The following is a 13,499-nucleotide window of genomic DNA, read 5'->3' as shown; positions in this document are numbered from 1 at the left end:
ATGTAGGTAAAATAAACCAATCACAAAAAGACAAATAATGAATGATTTCACTTACGAGTTACCTAGAGTAGTCAAATTAGTAAAGACAGAGAGTACCGTGATGGTTGCCAGCGGCTGGTGGGAGGAAGGAATGGGGAGTTGTTAATTGGTGTGCAGTTTCGTTTTGGGAGGATGGTAAAGTTTTGGAGATGGATGGTGGTGATGGCTGCAGAGTGTTGTTACTGTACTTAATCCACTCAATAAAAATGCCTAAAAATGCTTCAAATGGTAAATTTTACACATATCTTACTATAATAAAATGTACATGAAGGAACAATATAGTTTCTTATCATATTTTAGAATAGTAATTAAATTTGTATGAAAATGTCTTATTACTAAAATAAACCAGGTTAGTACAGATTAACTTATTTGACTGTCACTGTCTGTAGGAGTTGTTTTAGCTTCATTATACATTTTTATTTTCTTAATTATCATCAAAGCTGTTGACATTTAGAATCAAATGTAAGTGTTAATTGGTTCCTTTGATTTTATATTTTCTTCTTAGGTTCCGTTTAAGTCCAGCTGCCCGCAATATTCTGGAAAAGCATGCGCTGGATGCTAACCAGGGCACAGCCACTGGCCCTCGAGGGATATTCACTAAAGAGTATGTGTGTGCTTTTTGTAATACCCAGTTCCAGTATTTATATGATCATCTATTTTTGAAAGTGTTTAAAGAAGGACTTATTCAGTGTAAGATTTAAAAGGAAATTCACTGCTCTTTTGTACTTTTAATTGCTTTTGTCAGCATAAAATTGTATTTTATCAAGGGTTTTTTTGAATAATTGCAGCATTACTGAAAAACAGTTCTAATTTGATAGCTAAGCCAGAATCTTAGAAATGATGATAAACTGAGAAAATTAGTGAGCAGAGTGGTGAATCTTTGCATTGTTTTAAGTTTATATGAGCTAATGATGCAATCACATGTGTATGATCAAACCAATTTCCATCTCATTTTAGATTTTCTATTCCATTGATCAGTCTATCCATGAATTAGTACCTCATTTTTTTTTTTTTAACCAGACTCTTAATTAGAAATATTTTACAGTAAGCTTTAAAATCTGATCAGTTCAGTTGCTCAGTTGTGTCTGACTTTTTGTGACCCCCAAGGACTGCAGCACACCAGGCTTCCCTGTCCGTCACCAACTCCCGGAGCTTGCTCAAACTCCTGTCCATTGAGTCAGTGATGCCATCCAACCATCTCATCCTCTGTCATCCCCTTTTCCTCCTGCCTTCAATCTTTCCTAGCATCGGGATCTTTTCCAGTGAGTCAGTTCTTCACATCAGGTGGCCAAAGTATTGGAGTTTCAGCTTCAACATCAGTCCTTCCAATGAACACTCAGGACTGATCTCCTTTAGGATGGACTGGTTGGATCTCCTTGCAGTCCAAGGGACTCTCAGGACCCTTCTCCAACACCACAGTTCAAAAACATCAATTCTTCGGTGCTCAGCTTTCTTTATGTCCAACTCTCACTTCCATACATGACGACTGGAAAAACCATAGCCTTGACTAGACAGACCTTTGTTGACAGAGTAATATTTCTCCATTTTAATATGCTGTCTAGGTTGGTCATAACTTTCCTTCCAAGGAGTAAGCGTCTTTTAATTTCATGGCTGCAATCACCATCTGCAGTGATTTTGGAGCCCAGAAAAACAAAATCTGATAGTGCTATCTTTTCTCTTATTTTTCAATAAACCAGTTTTCTTGTTTTTTTTCTTTATGTTCTTCCCAATGGTTTTTAAATAATTTATCTAGCCCCACTGGCACGGTTGGGCAGGAAGACTATGATATTTTTATTGGGACTATATCATATCTTAAATTAATTTTAAGTTTTGTGTCTTTCAATAATATATTGAAATAGATGGCACCTGCTCTATTGAAAATTAGTCTAGTGGGGAAGACAAGGATTAATCAAATAGGCATGTGAACTAATGTGAAATTGCCGTAGTAGTGTATGCCACATTTCTATTAGAGTAATATAAAATTTTCAAATTAAGTTATCATTTTGAAGCAATAAACTCTTCTCAGTTTATCTAATATTGATAAGAAGTGATCAGTAATATTGGCTAAAATTTTTACAAGTTGAGATAGAGCAAAGTTATTAAGTTATTCAGTGGCAATGCCTGACCAGGTGACTTTTCTTTATTTTCATTGGATGATTTTACTCTTCGTTGAAGTGGTTTATTGATGGATATTTCTTTTAATGAAAGCTGTATGGCTTTAATTCTCAGATATCCTGTTATCTGTACTTCAGCCTTACTGATTGGTTTCTTAAGCACATAATGTGAAGTTTGTGCCATACTCATACATGAGTTGGAAATCAGCTGTTCTGACCCCTGGCTGAAAGTCAACAGTAAATCATTAGTTAAACAACTAACAAGTTTCACTTAACCATTAAAAATTAAAGAATCCTGATAGGTAGTTAAGCCTAGGTTTTTTCCCACATCAATCCTTATTTAATATCTGCTACTTGTATGTTAATTTTGTTAATCTTCTACCAACCTATACCTTAGTAAAAAGTCTCTGTAAAAATGGGTCAAAACAGCTTTCTTTATAACATGATACACTTACCTGTATATCTGAAGAACATAAAGAGTCTATATTAATTCATTAAATGTTGAAGACTTGATGAAATGCCAAGTAATAATAAGTGTACCATAGAAAAATCAATTTTGCAAATTTGTGAAAGATAAACTGGAGCAGAAGAAGACTTGAGGTAAGGAGATAAGTTAATAGGCTCATAAAGTGGTCCAGGTAGGAGAGAATGAGTCCCTGAACACAGATGAGAATGTAAATGATGGAGACAGCATTACAAGGAGAAAATCCAGAAGTCTGTAGACAATGGAGCAGGAGAGCAATGACTCAAGGAGTGTACTTAGGATCCTGGGCCAGGCGATGTCTTGGCCCCATAAATAGAAATAAGGGTTTGGCCGAACCACTTGTCTTGATGGAGTGACTGATGAATAATGTGTTTGGTTTGACGTTTATTGTCAGTGCTGACAAGCCAGATTGCAGATATCAGGGTCATCGAGGTGAAGATGCGTCTCGAGAGACAGTTCGGGACTAGAGATGTAGGTTTGATAATAAAGTGATAAAGTTATGACTGAGATAATCAATTGGGAAACATTTTAAAAGGCACAGATTTCTGTGTGGGAGGGTATCTAGGAGATGGATGTAAGTCAAGGAGGAATGGAGAAAAGGCTCTTGAAGTTGGTGATTAGTGAACTTTTAGAGGGCAGATCAGTGGTGTGAGAGCAGTGGGATAAAGAAGTCGAGTTTTCTTCCTCTTTCCCTTCTCTCCGTGTGTGCTTATTATATAAATGATGAATAAAGATCTTTTTTAAACCCAAGTTGAAAGTCATCATAGTAGGTCTAACATTTCCTAAGGAGGATAGGATGGTGTTATCTTATTGGGTACCCTAAAGGAAGCACTATTGCAGAGTTATGTTTTTGATATCTTTGCCATCTTTGTCTTATTACCTGATCCTTTCCCTGCCCTTATTCTTTAACTCTCTACCGTAAGAGACTCAAAACCTTCAGTCTTCAAACTGTGACATATTACAAAGGATTTTATGAGAAAAATGGATCCTTAAAGTATGCTTGTATACCACTAAAGATACCTACGTTTTGAGTTAAACACTGAGGTGCGCTTTGGAAAAAATTTTGTCTTCATGTCATCTACAGAAAGGTTATCTTCTGGTAAGACTGAGAAATTGCAGGCTTTGGCATAAGCTGCCCCCCAAATACCTTATTACACATTATTGAAATAGTGAGGGGCATCCTTTCTCCTTACTTTGTCAACTGAAAATTCAAGTAGAGGAGAAAAGAGGGAGTTACTTCTGATCCGTTGCGTTTATGAAGAAAATCAAAGTGTCATGGTTGCAGTTTTAATGTTGTATTAAGCAGACATATTGCTCAGAATATATATTGTGCAAAAGCACAGACTTGACTTTGCCTATACATGTAACATAAGTTTAAGAAAACAAGTGCCAAGGATGCTGTTGGAGGCAGAACACACTTAGTCTTGGCCTGCAGCCTGGCTTCTTTGGTGTATCTGTGTCTTAAATCATAGTGGTAGCTAATGCTTATATTCATGTCACAGTGTCACAGATACAGTATAGTAGGCATGACAGTCATGTTTTATGTTTTCTGATATTTCTTTTTAGAACTAATTCTTAGCACACCCAGATGAATTAAGGGATCTGGTAGAGAAGCAGAGAAGTTTCTACCCTAAATGAATGCCCAAAGCTTCCTCTGCCTTTCTGCAGAAGTGGGTGATATATCAGTTTTTCTCTTAATTTTTTTAATGTCCACCTAATTCTTCAAGCTTAGACTGATTATTTAATGGACAGAAATCATTAAAGTAATTCTCTGCATGACAGAAACTTAATTATTGGCTGTTATTAACCAGTGATTACCATTCATACTTTATGAGGCTTATAAGTATAAAATTAGCAACAAAAGTTTACTGTGAGCCTGTGGCCAGAATTGATTTTCTGCTACTCGTTTATGATTAATGACTCTTATAGATGAACCTAAACTGCCTTTTCTTGAAAAAATAGTAAGTAATAGTTATGCTGATAGTGAAACAAAAGTGTATCTATTTAGTCTGACCAACATTTTTTTTTAAGTAGATGTATTTAGGCATTATTTTAGATTTTTTTAGTTTCCTCAAGTATTCATGTTTTTTGTTGTATTGTTGCTTTGTTTGCTTTTAACTGATTCCTGAGAGTGCACTAGTGATCCCTGAATGAGAAAATCGGTGTGTTTTGTATGTGCTATTCTGATGCTAAACTTTAAAACCCAGGTTAATAATAGATTTTGTTAGGGAGACGTATTTACTTACCTTAGGTGATGAAAAGGGACTAGTAATGTTAGACTGACTTGTAAGAACTCTTAAAAGCAAAATATCTTTTGTTAAAGGCATTTTTTTAAATCAATAAAAGGTCTTCTTTTGTATCAGTGCTCACACTTTTATCTGTGTGGCCAAAGTTTTGGTTCATGACATATATCCCTAGCGAATATAGGGCAGTCATTTATTTCACATATAAATTGCCACAATTAACTGGAAAAATGGCGCTTCTGGTTATAAATAGCATAAGTTAAAGTGAGTGAAAGTCGTTTAGTCGTGTCCGACTCTTTGCGACCCCATGGACCATACAGTCTGGAATTCTCCAGGCCAGAATACTGGAGTGGGTAGCCTTTCCCTTCTCCAGGGGATCTTCCTGACCCAGGAATTGAACCAGGGTCTCCTGCATTGCAGGCAGATTCTTTACCAACTGACCTATCAGGGTAAATTAAAAGTTAACTTCTAAACAGGAGTAAGCTTGTGGTCAAAAGCCTTAAGAGTACATAAGCTCATTCCCTGGGACACTCAGTCTTTCTGTCATCACCACCATGGTGTGGCTCAACCTTGGAGCACCAGCATTGCCTCCAGTTATGTTCCTGTTAATTTCGTGTGACGGATGGAGGACCTTTGTCAGGAGGTCCTACTTTTAGCTCCATATATAGATGAGGTAGATAAAAAACATTTCTTCATCAGTCCCAGCACTCATGCATATTCAGTCACTAGTCGTGTCTGACTCTTTACAACCCTATGGCCTATAGCCAGCAGGCTCCTCAGTCCCAGAATTGCTGTCAGTTTGAGGTAGGCTTATTCCATTCTAGACTAGTCTTTTCTTATGAGAAAAATTTGTTCTGACTCTGCCTTAGTTTAGTTGACACACTCTGCATAGATATTAGAAAAGTGAAAAAAATACAGAGGCTTTGGAGTTGGTCATACCAAGGTTTGGTCCCAGTCCTGGCAGCTCTTAGCTGCCTGCCTCTTCAGCTTTTTCTGTAAAGCTTCTCCGCTGTGTTCGTTGCACTCCTTCTATACTGGGCTTTGTTCTTAGAAGCCCTAATTTCCCTGCCTATGCACTTGGCTGTTCTCTGCCTTGACACATGCTTTTCCCAGCTATTCTTGAGACTTGTTCCTTCATGTCCTTCACAGAAATAATATGTCCTCAGGCCTTCCCTGACCACCCTGTTTTAAAATAACACCTCCTCTCACCCATGACTTTCAGCCTCATTACTCTGCTTTATTTTCTTCACTTACTATATATTCATTTGTTTACTTGATTAACGTGTGACTCTCCTTTAGAATAACGCTTCTTGGTGGGACGCATCCATGTGTTTTCAACACCTAGGATAATAGTAGGTGCTTGACAAGTACTGACTTAGAAATGGAATGGAAGCTGTTTGTTTTAGTTTTTATTGGAGTATAGTGGATTTACAGTACTGTGTTAGTTTCAGGTGTACACCAAGGTCAATCAGTTAGACATATACACATATCTAGTTTTTTTTAGACTCCTCTCCCACATAGTCCATTACAGTAGATTTCCCTGGGCTATAACCTCTTTGAACCTACTTACTTATTTATAGATTGGGAGTACTATCCTCTCACATGGGTGGTGTAAGATTATGTAATTAACATAACCACACTACGTACACAGGAGGCTCATTTTTCCACTTTTATTCCCTCTTTCCTAACCTAAAGGTCGAGGATGATTTGAAATTTCTTTATCAGTCTGACTGCTTATCTTAAATGTCAACTCTTTAACTTTGAAGCAAGTAAGTTACTTGCACTTAATGTTAAGTTCATGTATCCCTTTCTGGACCTGATATAAAAAGAATGGACTCTCCTTCCTTAAAAATGTGCATGTACACTTCGGGAGATCCCTCCCGTGATGTCACCCAGGCTGGAGCATTCCTATCTGTGTCACTTTTCTATTGCTGCGTGACAAATTGCAACAAACTTAGTAGCTGTTTAAAACAACACCTACTTAACTGTCTGACAGTGCTGTGGATCAGAAATCCTGGCCCAGCATGGCTGGGGTTCTGACCCATGGTCTCACAAGACTGAAATCAAGGTGTCAGCCAGGAGTAGGGTCTCATCTGCAGGTTGGAGCCCTCTTCCAGGCTCACATGGTTGTTAGCAGAATTCAGGTCCTTGGGTATTAGAACTCTTACCCTTGTTTATTTGCTAGCTCTCGTCCAGGGATTGCTATCACCTCTTGGAGGCCTCCTTCAGATCTTTTCTATGTGGTCGTCTCCATAGACAGTTCCTAAATGCCTATTTGTTTCTCCAAGGCAAATAAAAGAATTTTTCTCCATTCAGATTTCTTTTAGGAATTTTCTCTTCCTTTTAAAGAATTTACCTGATATGTCTGAACCTTGGATAGGTTGCCTTTTGATTAACTCAGTGTCACTGATTTAGGACCTTAATGGATATGTCTACAAAAATCCATCACTTTGTCCTCAAAGGCAACCTAATCATGGGAGTGACGTCCATCATGTTCACAGGCCCAGCTACACTCAGAAGAGATGATGTGGGATGTATACACCAGGAACAGCAATATTGGGCTCTCTCAGAGTTAACACTCTTCCTACCATGTGATAATACCAGATCACTAACTGCATTTAAGAAATTTCAGAAATATAATTTGCCTTTGGATTTGTGTCACCCTGAATTCATTTTTAGACTATGTAAAATCTTTTTTATTTTAAAAAAATTAGGTTTAAAACATTTTTAATGTAAGACATTTTTAAGTACTTTTGAATTGTCAGATTAAAATTTTCAAAAAAGCTGTTTTGTATAAGGAAATACATGACTTTATGCCACTATAACTTAGAATGGATTGAGGGCTTGACATGGTAGTCTAATTATATCCTTTTAATAAACAAAGACACCTTTATTTTGCAGAATAATACAAAGGCAAATCTGTTACTCGTTTAGTTATTTTTCATTCTAAATGCTTTTATGGGTTAGATTTATTACATTAGATTGTGCTGATAGCATTTGAGCATAATTTTAAGTGGTATGATTTCCTGGCCATAAACAGTCGAATTTGCACCAATACTTTAGTAAATATCCTAATGAAAGTCATAAGTACAATAAGCTTAACACTCTCTGAATGCTATGTGAAAATTATTTCACAAGTACCAAGAATGAGGGTATGGCTTACTTTATGAATTGCTCATCTGCCAAAAGACACCTCCCTCCCAAAAAAAATACTCATTTCCTCTATCTTCCCTCCACATGTAGCCTCCATTTTCTGAACATTCTTACAGTCCTGGTTGCTAATCATGGTTATCTAACTCCCTTCTTATCTCCAGGGATGCTCTCAAACTGGTCCAGTTGAAACAGACGGGCAAGATCACTGAACCCAGACCCACCCCAGCCCTGCCAACCACTCCCACAGCGCCTTTGCCCCCACAGGCTGCAGCCACTCCATCTTATCCCCGGCCAATGATCCCTCCTGTATCCACTCCCGGACAACCTAATGTAGAGGTAATGTCATCTGAATAGATTTTTATTTTTCAGATTTAACTGAGAGAAAAAATAAGAACCATTACTCTTAACGTTTTATGGGTTCTTTTACTAGTCTGTTATGAGCTACTAGTAGTAGCTGAAAGTGATAAAGACAGAAACACTCTGTTTTGCACATTTCTGTAAACAAAATTTGTTTATACAGTGCTAACTTCCAAATAGAATTATGATTCAATTTAAATTTGCCACAAGTTCCACAGTGTACGTGCCATGTATCTGCCCTATAATAATGATACTTTCCATGTCTTTTTTCCTTGGGTGTGCTACTAGTTACCAATAGCTGACACCAGCTCCCTTTTGTGGATATGTTTTATTTTTGCCTAACAGTGTTGATAGTCTTACAGTGAAAAACCTGTAGAAATTGTATAGCTAATTGTTCTCTCCCTCTTGGATACATGCCCTTTTTTGTTTTCAAATTACTCCGTTTTACCTCTCTGTCTCCCTTTCTTAGTACCTTTTATGTCATTTGCTTCCCATCAGAAGAAATGCAGGATAATCATGTTTGTTTAAAGTTGAATGGGCACTGAAAAGAATAAACCTACAGTGCCTTTTCTGATGGAGAAATATATTCAAATGTAATATTGTCAAAGAATTAGAAACAGTACAAGTTTCATGAGAAACAGATTTTTGAAATGTATGTTAATGATTCATGTCTACATACACAACAGTTTATGAGTAATCAGATCTTATTTCTTTAAAAAATAAGTTATTCAAATTTGGCAGATAAACTTTAAAATTCTTTCAGTATATAAACATTATTTATTTTATTTGATCAAGTGTTTTGCTAGCATAAAATGTTTGATTCTCTTAGAAAGCATTTGTAAAAAAAAAATCAGCTGTACTTTTGACTTTTTTTTATTATCCTAAGTGATTGTAATCTTGCCCCAGAATGACAGACAAAAAAGGAATTAGCCATAATTTAAGGCCCATCATGTTTTTGTTAGAGGTGCAAGGAACAGAATTAAAAAGCAACAGTAAAGTTATAGGAAGACCTTCTTATCTCATTCATACTTTATGAGTTTATTGAAAATAAGATCTCATGTGATTTGTTTTATTCTTAATTACAAACCAAAATAGAAATAATTTGGGAGATTATCTAGTATTTTGGATTATCTTTTTCTCATGTATGCCATTTTAATAAGTAAGAATTCCCTGTAGTTGTTTTGTTGATATATTGATTGCTTTGAGTTTTAAGAAGTGATGTTTGTAACAAAAGCTACTTACAAGCTTATAGGTAATATCTCAGTAAGCACACCCATTAGGGGATTATTTATGATTTGGTATGTTTCCTTTTTTTTTTATAAAGAAAGTGTGGTCTTTATTCCTGACAGCCACTTTTGGCTGTGCTGTGTCTTCATTGCAGCCCAAGGGCTCTCTGTTGTGGCACACAGGCTTTCCTGTATTAAACTTTAAGTTAGGTCATTGAGATCAGACTTCAGTTATACAGTTTATTTGCTTGTTTTTTTCAGTTCTGTTTATGATTTAATGGACACGTTATCATTCTTTGCAGGGCACATTCACTGAAATCCCAGCTAGCAACATTAGAAGGGTTATTGCCAAGAGATTAACTGAATCTAAAAGTACTATACCTCATGCATATGCTACTACTGACTGTGACCTTGGAGCTGTCCTAAAAGCTAGACAAAATCTGGTCAAAGGTTAGTAAAACTGAGTTTATTTAATGTCATAAACATCCTAAACTATTATGATATCCTTTGTTTATAAAATGTACATTGTGTATCTTCTTACTTCAGTTTCATCATCTGGGCATATTTTAGTATTAGAAAAGAATTCTCTTTTCCTATAAGAAATAAATTGATTCCATAGTATTGAATACATCATACTTTTTGGAATATCTGAAGAAGCAATTCTTAACATTTTAGAACATAAAAATATCCAAAACTGATTTAAGAATATTTTAAAGATATTTTAAGATATCACTCTTCTTTATATGTTTTAATTTTTAGTTCATATTTAAAATGTACTTTCATGGTATTAAATTTGTATTGTTTCTCTCTCAAATCAACTAAAACTAAGGTTGCTGAGAGACATAAACTTTTTAGTATAAACTGATGTTATTTTCTGTGTTTTTGATAGTAGTCATTCTCCTGGGTGTATCTCCTTCGTTTTTGAAAGATATTTTTGCTGGGTGTAGAATTTTAAATAAGTGAGTATGGGTTTTTTTTATTTTTTATTTTTTTTGTTTTTTCAGTTATTTTAAAGGTATCATTCTATTATCTTCTGACTTACAGAATATTGGCTGCCATTCTTTTTCTGTTATCCTATATATGTGATGTTTTAGCAGTATGAGTGTTAAGTGCGTAAAGATTTTTATTTCCCTTTTTTTTTTGACCTATTGCAATTATCCTGTCTGGGTTTCTCTTAGCTTATCTGTTTTGTGGTTTGTGTCTTTAATTAATTTTGAAAACTTCTAGATACAGTTATTTGTAACTATATCTTCTACTTCATATTTTTTTCTCCTTTGAGCTCTAATTATAAACATACATATAAACATATATAAACAATTATATAATTATAGACATAATTCTAAAGCTTAGATATAACCTCAGTTCCCTAATGGGCTCAAGAAAGTTACGATTTTGTAGTTTATCTTGCTTTTCCTCTCACCCTATTCAGATGGGCACAGCTTTCTCTTATGGCTTTCTATATCCTAAATGAAAGCAGGACTGGTAAATCAGTTTAGGTATAGACTTTCAAACCTGACAGATTCTAACAGTCCAAGGAACCAAATGGAAAGCTATTTTAGACAGAGTGATCAATAGTCAGAAAGTTAACCCTGGAAGCTCCCCTTGGTCTCAAATCAAACTTGCTTAGTTTTGTATGACATAGAGGTTATTGTGGAAATAATTTTCCTAGTTCCTTCCTCTCATGAGACAGGAAGCAGTACTATTTCAGTGTAGGTATGGATTCATATAGTATCTGCATTGCCCAGATGTGGTTTGTCCTTTCAATTAGGGATTTTCTGTTAAGTCTTCAAAGAGCCCACATTATCCATGCATCTCCACTCCTCTTTCTTATATGAGGTTATAATCTATAACATTCTATAAGCATGTTTCACACTTTGTTTTGTAACAATATGCAAATGAGGGTATTTGATATTCCCTCACAGTGTATGTCCTACTCAGTTCAGTTCAGTTGCTTAGTAGGGTCTGACTCTTTGAGACCTCATAGACTATAGCACATCAGGTCTCCCTCTCCATCACCAGCTCCTGGAGTTTACTCAAACTCATGTTCATTGAGTTGGTGATGCCATCCAACCATCTCATCCTCTTGTCTTTCTCTTCTCCTCCTGCCTTCAGCCTTTCCCAGCATCAGAGTCTTTTCCAATGCATCAGTTCTTCACATCAGGTGGCCAAAGTATTGGAGTTTCAGTTTTCAGCATCAGTCCTTCGAATGAATATTCAGGACTGCTTTCCTTTAGGATGGACTGGTTTGATCTCCTTACAGTCCAAGGGACTCTCAAGAGTCTTCTCCAACACCACAGTTCAGAAGCATCAATTCTTTGGCACTCAGCTTTCTTTATAGTCCAACTCTCACATCCTTACATGACCACTGGAAAAACCATAGCTTTGACTAGATGGACGTTTATTGGCAAAGTAATGTCTCTGCTTTTTAATATGCTGATTAGGTTGGTCATAGCTTTTCTTCCAAGGAGCAAGCGTCTTAATTTCATGGCTGCAGTCACCGTCTGCAGTGATTTTGGAGCCCAAAAAAATGAAGTCTCTCACTGTTTCCATTTTTTCCCCACCTATTTGCCATGAAGTGATGGGACCAGATGCCATGATCTTAGTTTTCTGAATGTTGAGCTTTAAGCCAACTTTTTCACTCTCTTCTTTCAGTTTCATCAAGAGGCTCTTTAGTTCTTCACTTTCTGCCCTAAGGGTGGTGTCATCTGCATATCTGAGGTTATTGATATTTCTCCCAGCAATCTTTTTTTCTTTTTTTTTTTTAAGTTCTACCACTTTATTGCTACCAACCCTTCTCCCTCCACCCTTGTGCACACATACTCAGTCATGTAACCCCATGGACTGCAGCCCGCCAGGCTCCTCTGTCTATGGACTTTTCCAGGCAAGAATACTGGAATGGGTTGCCATTTCCTACTCCACCTCCCAGCAATCTTGATTCCATTTTGTTTCAAAGAGTCTGGCATTTCACATGATGTGCTCTGCAAATAAGTTAAATAAGCAGGGTGACAGTATACAGCCTTGACGTACTCCTTTCCCAATTTGGAACCAGTCTGTTGTTCCATGTCCAGTTCTAACTGTTGTTTCTTGACCTACATACAGATTTCTCAAGAGGCAGGTCAGGTGGTGTGGTATTCCCATCTCTTTAAGAATTTTCCAGTTACGTCCTACTCTGTTCTTAATAAAATGTTAGCAATGGTATCCTTTCTATATGTTTGAAAGGAATTTGGGGAAAAGATCTTTCCACATACTAGATTTGGGATGCCTATCAGAAATACAAGTGAAAATGTCATGTGAGAAAGTGTGTGTTTGAGAGTGAAACTCCAGATAGGGAAGGATTTATGATAGAATTTGAAGGACTCATTGTCATATAAATGGTATCTGACTGAAAGAGAGTGAGCAGATTGTGGAATAAAACCAGGAGAGTCTGTAACACAGATACCAGAAAGAGAACGTGTTTCAAGATGAAGAAAGTGGTGAAATATAGGAGTATGATGCGGGTGGGAAATCATGTGAGGACTGCCCACTAGGGCCCTAGATTTGGAAATCATCAGCTGGTAGGTTATTTGGGAAGTCTTCACTGGGGACACCTATGAATGGTAGGTAAAGTGGGAAGGATGCTGAGATACATGAGAGATAAGCACAGTGAGTTGATAAAAGTCTCTCAGCACTGGAAATCCATTTATTTTTCTGCTCCTAAAGGAGTTTTAAACAAAGATGTCTGTATTTCTGGAAATCTGAATTATAAGAGCTGTGTATTAGAAAAGCAGCTGACAGTTACTGTGACAGTTTGGCAGTACTTCAGTTTATGGTAATACATATAATCCCTTTCTGAAATCTTAGCATGCCTTTGGAATGAACTGTTGTTCATGTAAAATTCCATGAT

General features: G+C 36.5%; 1 protein-coding gene across 2 annotated transcripts in view; it reads left to right on the top strand.

The window, feature by feature from the left end:
* The window catches only part of PDHX (pyruvate dehydrogenase complex component X), a 71,418-nt gene that overhangs the window by 46,643 nt on the left and 11,276 nt on the right, over positions 1-13,499 (top strand). For both annotated transcript variants that reach the window (XM_020912255.2, XM_020912257.2), the window contains exons 5-7: positions 545-643; positions 8,195-8,369; positions 9,919-10,066. In XM_020912255.2, the coding sequence (XP_020767914.1) occupies positions 545-643; positions 8,195-8,369; positions 9,919-10,066 (422 nt within the window). The remainder of the gene's footprint in view (positions 1-544; positions 644-8,194; positions 8,370-9,918; positions 10,067-13,499) is intronic.

The sequence above is a fragment of the Odocoileus virginianus genome, chromosome 10, assembly GCF_023699985.2.
Source record: "Odocoileus virginianus isolate 20LAN1187 ecotype Illinois chromosome 10, Ovbor_1.2, whole genome shotgun sequence".
Taxonomy (NCBI): Eukaryota; Metazoa; Chordata; class Mammalia; order Artiodactyla; family Cervidae; genus Odocoileus; species Odocoileus virginianus.
Note: the sequence above shows the minus strand (reverse complement) of the source record. Positions and strands in the feature narration are given on the sequence as shown.